We start from the raw sequence: 12,761 nt of genomic DNA, 5'->3' as shown, positions 1-12,761 counted from the left end.
ATTAGAGCTATTCAGGAATACAATAAAATACAAAATACTTATTCAGTTTTAAAATTTATAATTATTTTCTTTTTATGATTTTATAAAAAATCCCTGAACACATATATACTGTAACTTTTATTCATATTCATAAAAAAAGTCGATGAAAATAGTACTTTAATGTATATTGTAAAGAATTAATATTTACATCAAATTAATATTGTAGGCATTCACAAATCAGAATAAAATTTTCTTCAAATGGTACTTACTAAAATGTAACACTTTCAAGTAATGTTTTAAATAAGTAATTAGTCTGAGAACACATAGTTCTCACATAGTTCAACATTAAAGAACGATTCCCACTCAAAAATTTCAAATTTTCATAATTAGTTCAAAAAAGAAAATTTCACAGAATTATTAATATGAAAAAATAAGGTAGCTTACAAATAAGAATACAAAATATCACATTATATACTTTAAAACTATCTGAAAATAATATTTGACACTAAAACTAGCGTAATTGAGTAGATAATCCTTTCAAAAGGGGTCTAAAAAAGATGGATGACCTTGTAGGACATTAAACGTGTTTACCCCTTCCAAGAGAGGGTCGCATCCTTTGCACAATTACCAAAAATATAATACATATTCATACTTTAACATATTGTATAATACTTACAAACTGATTTACATATAATTTAATCGAACTACCACATTATAATTTCATTGTTTTGAGCAATAATATAGCTCTAATATATTTTTAAATTTTATTAATATTTCATAAGTCTGAATTTTCGCGACAAAAAATAACACACAATCGACTTTTTTTTTATGAAACTTTCCTAAAGATAACGTAACATTTTTACAACAAATATCATACTTCATTTTCACCGTTTAAATTTTCCTTAATTAGTTGTGAATACAAATTAATACATTCTGAATTTTCCTTAACTATCGTCAAAATTTCTTTGGTTAAATTGTCCGCTTCAGTAAAACTTAATTTTAATTTCCTGCTTTGTAGTTTGGAGAACGGTTGAACTGATGCAGACTTTCCACTTCTTGAAATGATTTGTTTAATATCATCATCAAGTTGCATAATTTCAATTCCTAACTTTTCTAAAAAGTTTTCTAGTTTCTTATCATACAAAAATACATCTTTTTTAAGAATCATAGTTTGCAGATACACTGTTTGAGCAATCTTAAACCAATCGCCTAAGGCATCTGCTAACTGATTAAAAGCTGGAAGACATTCATCTTCTAATAAGGCCTTAATTCTTCTACCTGTTTCAGTTATTTTGATCTTCTCAAGTATATGAAATTGTTCATCATTGTAACTTAATGTTCTTGTAGCTTTATCTCTGCCCAAGTGTTGCCAGGAATCTCTTAGTTTCCCTACTTGAGTTTTTGCACGTGCAGGGGCTCTAGTGGTGGCAGGACATTTTATAAAACGACTCAATGATTCCCATTCAGACTGCAACACGTTCTCACTTACATTTTTTTGATGTAACTGCTGAACTTTTGGTTCAGTTTCTGTTAAAAATGAATCACTTATTGCCCTCAATTCTTCTACATGGTGAATTTGTAAATTTTTATTTTGAGAAGGAGAATTTAAAGTTGAGGCAGCAACAGTTTGAAAAACATTTACCATTTGGCATGTTTCCTTTTTGGAAAATGTCATTTCCCTTAGATGCAAACATTCCTTAGATACACTCTTGAGAATATTTCTTATAAACTGTATAAAACTTTCAACAGATTTTTTCATTAGAACACTGTAAAGAGAGACCTTCTCAATGCGACGTTTACACACATAACCAATACTGCAAGAAAGTTTAGCCTGAGAAGCATCATTTTCGACTTGAACTAAATTGGAAAATTCTGGGAACTTTGGAAGCTCAGGTTCTGCAACAACTGTAACATTATTGTTTTCTTTACTGAAAAGAAACAGTGATTCCTCTTCTGTTGTATTTGGATAACCACCTGCTCTAGTATCTTCTCCAACAACATCAGAAAATAAATTCTCTTTTAAAAGTAAAATCTGGTTTTCTGTATTTATATCAGTTTGTTCGCTTATGTAACCCTTTAAATGTTCATTATTTTCATCAGGATGTATTAAAATTTTTATTATGCTAACTGAATTAATATGAAAAACATAAACTACTTTTCTAGACAATAAGTTGGTTCCTTCATCAAAAACTTTTTATGATATATAATTTCTTTATTACGTCGACCACCATAAGGTCGAAATGGTACATTACCAGTGGCAACGTGATATAAAGTCACACCAATTGACCAAAGGTCAACAGTTGCAGCAAATGTTTTAGCAGCTGGTTTACGTAGTACAGCACGTTCATACATATCAGGATGTAAATATTCTTCTGTGCCATATAGAGAATAAAATTGCTGACCTTCTTCAAGTTCTCTAGCAGCACCAAAATCTGTTAGTTTATACACAGTAGTTCCATCATCATTTATAAATTTCATTATATTTCCAGGCTTTAGATCTCTGTGTACTAAATTGTTATCTCGTAAGTGCTTCATACCTGCAGTTAAATGCTCCAAAACCAACAGGAATTCTTTTTCTTCCAACCCAAAAGTGTTCTCTGGATCATCTAAGATATTGAACAAACTACCACCTGTGCACAACTCCATCACAATCACCTTGCCTCTTCCCTCTTGCTCTTCTTCAATTGCCAGCAGTTTAACAATATTCTCATGTTTAACTTTCTTAAGTACTTCGAATTCTCTCATTTGTACATTCTGTGGTCTCATATGACTAACTTGGTTAAAGGTTTTTACTGCTACAGGCTCTCCATTCGATTTATTGACACCCTGATAAACAGCCCCTGTTGCACCTTTGCCCAACACACTTGTTGTACACCAAACATAATTAGCTGAACCTCTTAGGAAAGACATATTCGCAAAACTCACGCTTAATACAATTATTCCATACAGTTGTTAATTTTTACGGACATCAAATATGTATCACTGTCGACCTTACATACAAAACATTGTTTGTCACTACATTTTTATTATATTAACTAAAAAAGACCACTTTTTTAATTTTCGGGTATTCCTAAACTTATTTATAAACAATTAATGTCATTTTGACAATATGATAACCTAAAAATGTAACAGCTGTTGCACAGCTGTAACGATAGTTGTGGCTGTGCTACTGCATAAGTTTGTATAAGTTATTTCGAAAGTACCTACAAAAAATACATTTTTCTTATATTCACATAAATATTGAGTTCATGCATATTAAAAGAAACAATTTGCATGCTCAATTGAAACGCTTTTCGGATTTCCCCACATAGGACAGAATACTCGAGAAAAACCTCCAATTGTCAACCAATCTTTTACACAAAAAATTGCCATTATGACTAGTCTATTTGGGCTTGCTTATTTTCAAATTGCACATTTCTTGATGTGTTAGTGTTCTTGCGTTCTTGCGTTCAACCCCTACCTACCAGTCTGCGAAATACAAAACTAAATAGATACCTACGTAACTCCTACTTATAACTATTTTTATTATTTTAAACATGTTACTACACACGAACGATCGTAGTCACATGTTTCTCCCACTTATATTGTGAGCATTTTCAATGCAAAACTCAAATTCATAGTGTTATAGTATTTGGGGAAAGTTCTCTTGGTTTAATTAATTGCAAACCTCCTGACACTCTAGCTTACGATATTTAAAAATTATTTTTATTGTTCACGTGCAATTCAAAACAATTTTTTTTTTCTTAAAAACAATTAAAATTTTCTATTGTAGTTTAAAAATTACTACTTAATTAAAAAAGCAAACAATTTTTTTACGTTTTACAATTTTTACTGATAAACTCAATACGTATTTTGCCTTATTAGAGCTATTCAGGAATACAATAAAATACAAAATACTTATTCAGTTTTAAAATTTATAATTATTTTCTTTTTATGATTTTATAAAAAATCCCTGAACACATATATACTGTAACTTTTATTCATATTCATAAAAAAAGTCGATGAAAATAGTACTTTAATGTATATTGTAANGTTAATGTTAAAAACCTCGACCAAACATGGGCCCCCATTAATTTTTTATTGTTACAAAAGTCTATGAAACTGATTTGAAATAATATACTGTAGGGATGTATAGGCAATTAAGTTTCATTGTTAATTTTCTGTGAATATTGAATCGACAATTTTAATCCTATGCCACAAGAAACTATAATTTTTGATATTCATTTGGATTCTTAAAAGACGTTATTTCAAAGGGGGCCTAGAGTGCAATCGAACTTAAATCTGCCACTGATTTCAGCATCAAAAACCAACGTTTGATTGCGAAGTTGAAAATCAGATTTTTACAATAATGTTAGAATATACTTAAGAAAAGACATTAAAAGAATCGAAGTAAATGGAAAAGCAAAATCGTTTAAAGTCTAAATAGAGTGAATAGGGTATTTTGGGCATTTGGGGAGAGAACTTTGGTTATTCGCAGCTCCATCCATAACTTTTTAGAGGGTCGCTGCTCATAGAGAAATAAATCTCACAAATTCTAAGTAACTTGTAAGTTTACAATTTTACAAGAAATGCATAACTGGAATGGGGGGATCCTACGCAAAGTGCATCGTTTACGTCAGCTTAAATCACAACACCTATTTCGGGTTGGAGGCCCTGTAACTTTATTGATTGCTTTTTGAAGAACAAATTTTTGTAGCTCGACAACGCCGCGCCCGCGCCCTTTTTAAAAACAATTACTTTAAAATACATACCAACAACAGAATCTACATTAGCTGAACCATTTGATATAAAGCCGGTGTAAAAGGGTACCATTACTATACCACCATTGTTTTTCTAAAATTAAAAATTTAAATTATTTATTATTTAAAAATTTAATCTATTTAAAAATGCACAGGATTTACCATTCTTTTAAGTATATTATCTTGTACGTTTCGATGATGCGCATAAACCGAATATGCCGCAGAATGGGAAAAAATAACGGGTGCTCTAGAAATATTGAGGGCTTGGAACATCACACCGTACGAAACGTGAGACAAATCTACCATCATACCTAGACGGTTCATTTCGAGAATTATTTTCTGAAAATAAAATCGTTATATCTGGAAAATATTCTAATTAAACAGTTATCCATATGAGATGGGTATCGGAAAGTGCTAGTTTGACTCATGCATCGAAAAAACTTAAAAACTTTTGAGTATTTCCGTTTGTATCAGCTACTAGTACTGAAAGGCGGTTAGTCCTTCCAGACTACAGCAGAGGGTTGGACGGAAGACCCTCTTCAGCCTCCTTTTAGAAATGGTGGTTATAACTGGGTGGTGGTTGGTGTGAGAAAGATCAGGCCGACGAAATGAAGACAGAAAAGTGTGAAATATTGACTATCTGGGGAATATTACTGCCCAAGCATCTGTCTAATTGATCCAAGGACTGTCAGACGAAACCGGAATCGAACCGGTGTCCTCCTGAATGCTAAGCAATGCTCTAAACCTTAAAACTCTAGACCAAGGGTCGACAACTGGTGGACTGCTGGCCAAGTCCGGACTAAAAAAAGTCAAAAAGTGGACTGCCAAAATTTTTTGAAAGTAAATTACCCAAAGAAATTTAAAAAATATTTTTCTGTAGGTAACAAGATATGTTTGAGCTTTAAACGTCACTCTTATCGTTTTTTGGAGGAAGGAGTATATTTTCTCTGAATCTCGGTAAACATTTTCAAAAACATCCAGACCCCACCTAAGATTAGTTGCCGACCGCGCCGCTCATTCACACTTTAATTGTTATTCGGAAAAGTTCGAAAAATTATAATTTCTTTAATGCAATGCATTAATAGTACAATTTTATTTTACGATAAATGAGGATAATAATGAACTTTTGTTGAATGAAAAAGGCCATTTGTGTGAATTATTATTCTTGAATCTTCGGCCTGCAAAGAAGAAGATGCACGTTCCATGGTAAAACAGTTCAGATCAAAAAAAATCACACTGTTATTTGTAATTACACGGAATTAAGCAAACGAAGAACCAAGGAGGAAAAGTACGTCATACGGCATTCATTCCCGGGCAGGACCCAGGATTTTCAGAAAAGGGAGGTTCACAAAAATGTCTGCTCTTTTTTCTCGAATCGAGGCAATCTTTTAACGGTCATTTGTTATTTTAGAAATAATGATCTTAAGCAAAATAAATCACTATAAAAATTGTAATCCTAGTCCTAATTTTAGACCACTGCTCCCGGGTGTGAATTGCCACCCAAGTCAAAGGCGAGGACAGTAAACTCCCGGGAAGGAGTACCGTGCTTTCTCAAAGCCCGTATGGGTAATACTGCGCCGCAAGAGCAATTTTTCCTGATTTCAAGAACGTGAAAGTGCTACATGTTTCTCAAGCTAAAAAATCAGGAACGTATTTTGGAATGGAGCGGAGTATAGTACGTTTTCAATATACTTTTTCTCAAAAATGCCATAAGAATCTCGTTTGTTTACGAATGAGTAAGTGAAAATAAGGACAGATCCAGAAATAATTTTAGGGGAAGATTTGAACTATTACTAGCGTAAATAATTGCCTTCACATTTCGTTAAGTTATTCATTCTTCTGTCTCACCCTCACCGAAACGCAATATAAAAAATAATGCTGGTAAGAAGTCTTAGCATTGCGAACAAATGTATCACTACATTTTTCACCAAACTGTTTTTAAGTTAAGGTGGTCTACATTTCTGAACGTGACATCTGGATGCTTGAAAGAAGAAAGCATAATTCTACTATTTGTGAAATATAATTACGAATGTAAGTAATAGTTGTTCCAGAAACACTTAAAAAGAACTAAATAAAAACTAATCAAACAATCTAGACACTTAAGGGGTGGAGGTGTCTAGATTCTTTGCTTAGTTATACCCAAATTAAGGGGAAAAAATGGAGAATAGAACTAAATAATGCCGCTCTTACTTTTGGAAACAAAATGGCATATTAAATGATTTCTCGGAACCACCACTAATTTCCATATAAAAATGGAGCACTGAATTTTTAAGTAGAGCCGTAAATTAGCACTAAAGGATGATTAAATGTCATGCATATCGTTTTGCGATCTTGTGAAATGGATCTACTGGCTTGCAAACGTGCAAAAGCCACAAGAAACCCAAAAAGATTATGTTTTTCTGCTAAGTAAATATTTGTTTATGTTACCTTTCCAAAAGCAGTTAAATTTTTACGGTATTCATCTGTTTCATCAATTGGCGATGCGTCCGACCTGAAAATAAAAACGAAAGGGAAATAAGATTTTGTCTGATCCTCCAAGCGTTTCTTTTAATACATGTTTAACTGCATTTTCAAATATTTCACCAAAAAATAACAACAGTTAAAATAAATATACTTGCCATGGTGTGTTGCAAGTCTGAGTTAGAGTCAGATATCGTACTCCAAGTTCGTAGAACATTCTCAGAACCGACATTCGACTGTCTATTAAATGGCCTCCTTCGACTGCTATGAGACTGGCGATTTTTTTTCTTTTGATTGCCCTTAGTATACCTATCGACACAATAAAGTGCAAGAGATACCTCAAATGGAGGAGGATTCTCGTGGATCTAATAAAAGTTTTAAGTTAAAACTTTTAACATAGGAGACAAAAAATTAGAAGACTTTCGACATCTAGGATGGCTACAGGAATGAGGAGGAGATACTAGGAAGTGTAAGTCAATAAGGAGAGTGAGAAATATCACAGTAGGATACCTTGTCAGACATGTCTTCCAATTCAAATGGGATTGCAAAGATTGCAAACATCATCACAGGATAAATCACAGATTAAGTTAAAATTTAAAACATCGAAGACTAAATTAAAAAGTTAATATCATAAGTATATATTAAAATACTTGTTAAAATTAAAATGAAAAATAAAACAAAGAAAAGTAACGGAATTAGATGAAACTGAGACTAAAAGTCTTTTCTCATTTTAATTATAACAAGTATTTCAATGTGTTCTTGTGATATTAATTTTATATTTTAGTCTGAGATGTTTTAAATTTCAACTTAATCAGTGATTTATCCTCTTTGAATTGAAAGACTTGTTGGACAAATAGATAATAAATTATTGCAATTATAAATTTATGTGGAAGGCAACGAGAAACCATCACATTATGATATCCCAAGTAAAACACACCAAACTAAAATGATGGCGTCCTTTGGAGTAAAGCACTCTGGACGTAAACTGCTCCCTCATTCGGATGTCCGCGTGGGGACTACCTCGGGGTATGTCATCAATAAGTGCAATAGAGGTAGGTGCAATATTTCACGAGTCGGAGCGTGGAATGTTAGAACAATGAGGCAAGTAGGAAAATTGGAAAAGTTAAAAGTTGATGGTTAAGGATTGTGGTTGTCCTAATTTTAGAGAAATGCGAAGATTAGCTCAGGATAGGAAAGAGTGAAGGTGCGTATCCAACTAGTCTTAGGACTGACGACTTTATGATAAAGATAAATTTAATCAGCCAGAAGCAATGTTGGTTTGCATTATATGTACTTAAAACTAAGTAACTAATTTTGATAAAGCAACCAAACTTAGGAATGAATAAATCCAAGAATACTGACCAGAAAAAGTTCAATTTTCATTTTAGTGACAGAGATATTAGTAGCAGGAACAGGAGTAATGAAGGGCAGAAGTGAAATGCTAAAATTTTGAATCAGAACAGGGAAGAGTGACGGTACGTGTTCAGCCAGTCTTCCAATTGACGAACTTATTGTGGTTATAACGAATTTCAAGTTATTATGGAACCTAATGAAATTTTCAGTTAAGGAAACATTAAAAAATATTTATATCATTGGCATTTTATCAATAATAAATGAATTCATAAAATGTATCTAATGTTTTGCACATCGACTAGCGTTTACATTATATCACAAAACTGTCAGCAGTAAAAGACAAGTATATGCACGCTTCCATTCACTATCCTTACCTACTGATGAATCGACGAATTCCAGATCATTATGGTATTTACGAATTAAATTTTTGATAACGTCAATTTGATCTAAAGCCACCTGAACAGCATCCTTATACTGAGTCTCGCAGCTTCCAAAAGCAACCCAAAACTAATCGTTTAAAAAATAAAAAAGTAGGTAACTGAAATCATTACAACATAGCAATTACATTAAATAAAACTGAAAAAGGCAGTTTAAATTAGTCTACGAAATTCTCATTAACGATTAAATTCCTTTTACTAAGGGTATATAAGTGGTTAATTAATGGTAAATTGTTGTTTAAATAATATAATTTTCTAATGTTTTACTTTCCTTTATAACTAATTCAAACTTAATAACACACAAAAAAAACTAAATTTTTATGACAACGCAAAAATTACAATTTTCGATTGTAAATGACTGAATTTATAAATTCGTAATATCAACTAAAATACCTAGTAAATTTATTTCTGATGGGATTTTATTTTAAGAAAAAGAAAAACGGACTAGGGGGATAAATTGAAAATACCGCTTTACTATTTAGGTATATTTTCGTTTTTCATATTCTCCGTGCAGTCAAGTAACAATTCCCGGAGGAACGTTAGAAGTATTGGTACCTACTTAAATCATATTAGCGAATCAGAATGTGTTACGTTATTTCGATAAACAATTAAATATTTCTTCAATTTTGCAGAAATAACCGCGTGTTTTATAAAAAGTAGATAATTAAATTGTTTCTTTCATTTTCACACAAGACATTCTCAGATCCGTTTATAAAAAAATCCTGAAGATGTCCTCTATGGAAATAAATGAAACACAGAAAGCAATTTGATTCTGACTTGTAATTTATGTAAAGTTAAAAATTATTTATTAAGTCTTACTTGTCCCCCAACTTTTCCCGCTCTTAGTCTAGGAAGGTCAGTGAAGCAGGTGTTACATGCAACTTTTCCCCATGATGGATCATCGATTAAATTTTTTGAAAAGTCGAATTTGTCCAGTTGATTACGTACGAGCCTTCTCAAGTTCCAAGCCAAATCGTTGTGCCTGTCGGATTATGTAATTAAAATAAGTTATGAACTGATGCTATCCTGATTCGGGTAGAATTGGTTCATATCCAGCATCTGAGATGGTAGGACCTCTGAAGAAGTTCGCCACTCGTGCTAGCGAAACGTTAGAAAGCAACTCCCACCGACGAATGCCTTTACACCCGTATCAGAACAGCATTAGTTCACCTATTGACCGCGAAAGCATTTACCAAAATAGATTATCTTATCTTTAAAATTGGATAACACTGGGAACCATCCCATAAAAAATATAAATAAAAATTATTTTATTATCATCTAAACACGTTTATGTAAAGTAAGGATTGAGTAATAAAATGGAATTATGTACATATATAGCATTTAGTTGATAAACGAACATTTAACACACTTTAATCAACGATTTGTAAGGAATAATAAATTTTGATAGCTCTCGTCGTGAACATGACGCATAATATTAATTAGAAGTACCAATTTCTTTCGTTAATTGAATGAATGATTGGTAGGTTTAGAGTATCTAGTTAAAATTTTCAAACCAAATATACCAATTGTTTTTATCTCCTAGATAAATTTCTATTGTGTATTATGTACTCAAAAGATCTACTTACCCATCAATTAGTGGGAAGTTATTTAACGCCTCTCGTCCTGGAAGACCGTCATCCTGTTCGGACGAATCCCCTTCATTCCCAACTGCGTATATTTGTAAAAATGTCAAATAAATTTAACTGAATTAAAACAAAAATTAACTTACCGGAGCTGCTTTTAGTTGTAATAACTAATGCCAGAAGAAAGGCACAAAACAATTTCATTTCTGTAGAACTTCGACGTTTATGATGCAAGAGGTATATAAAAGCGGCAAGTAATTTGGAAGGAAATTGTTTAGTTCATTTCTCTTAACACGCTGTTATCATAATGATCGTGCAAGATGATGCTGCTTGTTTTCTTTTTAAATTACTACTGTATGTATAAAGGTCACTCAGAACACTCGCAACTTTTAAAGATACTAAAAACTAGGTATTGTTACAGACTGTCAAAGTATAACTGACTTGATAAAATTCAGAAATAACTTACACAGTAAATTGAGCCGAACTGATGCCGTAGAGCACTTGAAATTAACGGAAATAAGTCATTTTCATCTTTATATATCTGTGTGTATTTTGTTGTCTTAATTTATTTTTGTAATACATTGTACGTAATTATATTTGAAAAAGTCCGAACAACATCCAATTAACGGGACATGTACCCACTAATTGTTTTTATTGTATCGAAAAAATAACTTGTACATATAGTTAAAAAGTTAAATTAAATAAATGTAACAATACTTATCGAAGTTGTGCGAAATAATTTAAAATTAATTTAATTTAATTTTACGAGCTTTGTAGATGTTAATTTTGTAATTGTATTGGAGTGATTACGTTTTTTAATCATTTTAAAACCGCTTGTAATAAGATGAAGTAAAAAAATTATACATTCATAATAATGCAGGATATTAAAAAAGAATAGTCATGGGCTAATCGCGCGCCGGTATTCTATTATGTACTCCCAGTAATAATTCAATTTAAATAATATCCCACGGGGTACTTTTTTTTTAAATTTTTGATTTTTTGATTTTTTCACGAAATTATGTCGTATGATCTTCTTTCAATCCAAATTTGAAGGTCTTAGCTCAAGTGTTGTAATACTTTTGAATTGTGATGAAGAGACAGGCAAACTTGGAATACCTTGTGACTTTCAGATTTTCTGAATTTTTACCAAAAGATCAGTACAAATTTGAATATTTTAAAACAACTAGAAGCGCTTTATTACTTTAAGAGTTTTTCTATAATATGGTCTTTCTTGAGTCCACTTTATAATGCCCTACCTCAAGTCTCTTATATTCGTACTAATTATCTGTAATACTTTTGAGTTTTGACGATAGACTGACAGACTAGATTGAAATTCGTGATTTTGAGATATTTTCGGAAATATGTACCTTATAATCTTTCTTCTATCAAAATTCGAAAATTATAGATTAACTAGAAGTTCCTCATATAGGTTTCCATAAGCAATTTTACATTTACAAAATTCTCGATTTTCAGTAGAGTTCTTTCTAAATTTTTACGAAAATATCAGCTGAAATTTCATGATTTTAAAACTGCCTTATTTTGAAGTTCGTGAGTTTTAGAGTTTTTCCTGATTCTCACTTTTTTTGGTGTAACTGCTGAACTTTTGGTTCAGTTTCTGTTAAAAATGAATCACTTTTTGCCATCAATTCTTCTACATGGTGAATTTGTAAATTTTTATTTTGAGTAGGAGAATTTAAAGTTGAGGCAGCAACAGTTTGAAAAACATTTACCATTTGGCATGTCTCCTTTTTGGAAAATGTCATTTCCCTTAGATGCAAACATTCCTTAGATACACTCTTGAGAATATTTCTTATAAACTGTATAAAACTTTCAACAGATTTTTTCATTAGAACACTGTAAAGAGAGACCTTCTCAATGCGACGTTTACACACATAACCAATACTGCAAGAAAGTTTAGCCTGAGAAGCATCATTTTCGACTTGAACTAAATTGGAAAATTCTGGGAACTTTGGAAGCTCAGGTTCTGCAATAACTGTAACATTATTGTTTTCTTTACTGAAAAGAAACAGTGATTCCTCTTCTGTTGTATTTGGATAACCACCTGCTCTGGTATCTTCTCCAACAACATCAGAAAATAAATTCTCTTTTAAAAGTAAAATCTGGTTTTCTGTATTTATATCAGTTTGTTCGCTTATGTAACCCTTTAAATGTTCATTATTTTCATCAGGATGTATTAAAATTTTTATTAT

At 31.7% G+C, this 12,761-nt stretch overlaps 2 protein-coding genes across 3 annotated transcripts; both read right to left on the bottom strand.

The window, feature by feature from the left end:
* Positions 1-2,130: 2,130 nt before the first annotated feature.
* On the bottom strand, positions 2,131-3,127 carry LOC108740470 (inhibitor of nuclear factor kappa-B kinase subunit epsilon). Its single transcript, XM_018474797.2, has one exon. It carries the CDS (start codon positions 2,887-2,889, stop codon positions 2,131-2,133), a length of 759 nt encoding a protein of 252 aa, XP_018330299.2. The 5' UTR covers positions 2,890-3,127.
* A 1,457-nt stretch (positions 3,128-4,584) lies between these two features.
* On the bottom strand, positions 4,585-11,120 carry LOC112906727 (dipeptidase 1-like). 2 transcript variants are annotated; one of them, XM_025981460.1, is made up of 9 exons: positions 11,018-11,120; positions 10,698-10,949; positions 10,555-10,636; positions 9,788-9,950; positions 8,906-9,038; positions 7,337-7,487; positions 7,146-7,209; positions 4,881-5,057; positions 4,585-4,812 (listed from the first exon to the last, which is right to left on the bottom strand). In XM_025981460.1, the coding sequence occupies exons 2-9, from the start codon at positions 10,753-10,755 to the stop codon at positions 4,600-4,602; spliced, it is 1,041 nt and encodes a 346-aa protein (XP_025837245.1). In that variant the 5' UTR covers positions 10,756-10,949; positions 11,018-11,120; the 3' UTR covers positions 4,585-4,599. The 2 variants fall into 2 exon arrangements, with proteins under 2 accessions (XP_025837245.1, XP_025837246.1); XM_025981461.1 differs by having other exon boundaries at positions 10,698-10,956; positions 11,018-11,034.
* Between the last annotated feature and the right edge of the window lie 1,641 nt (positions 11,121-12,761).

Source organism: Agrilus planipennis, unplaced genomic scaffold, assembly GCF_000699045.2.
Source record: "Agrilus planipennis isolate EAB-ADULT unplaced genomic scaffold, Apla_2.0 scaffold57, whole genome shotgun sequence".
NCBI lineage: Eukaryota > Metazoa > Arthropoda > Insecta > Coleoptera > Buprestidae > Agrilus > Agrilus planipennis.
The sequence above is the reverse complement of the archived record's forward strand: the minus strand, read 5'-3'. Positions and strand labels throughout refer to the sequence as shown.

Bases quoted from the DNA above. Each gene is read 5' to 3' on its own strand.
- LOC108740470 (XM_018474797.2), bottom strand. From the start codon at position 2,889: ATGTCTTTCCTAAGAGGTTCAGCTAATTATGTTTGGTGTACAACAAGT.
- LOC112906727 (XM_025981460.1), bottom strand. From the start codon at position 10,755: ATGAAATTGTTTTGTGCCTTTCTTCTGGCATTAGTTATTACAACTAAA. The intron at 10,637-10,697 runs GTAAGTTAATTT...AAATATACGCAG, and splicing joins TACAACTAAAAGCAGCTCCG to TTGGGAATGAAGGGGATTCG. The intron at 7,210-7,336 runs GCAAGTATATTT...TTTTATTTTCAG, and splicing joins CAGACTTGCAACACACCATG to GTCGGACGCATCGCCAATTG.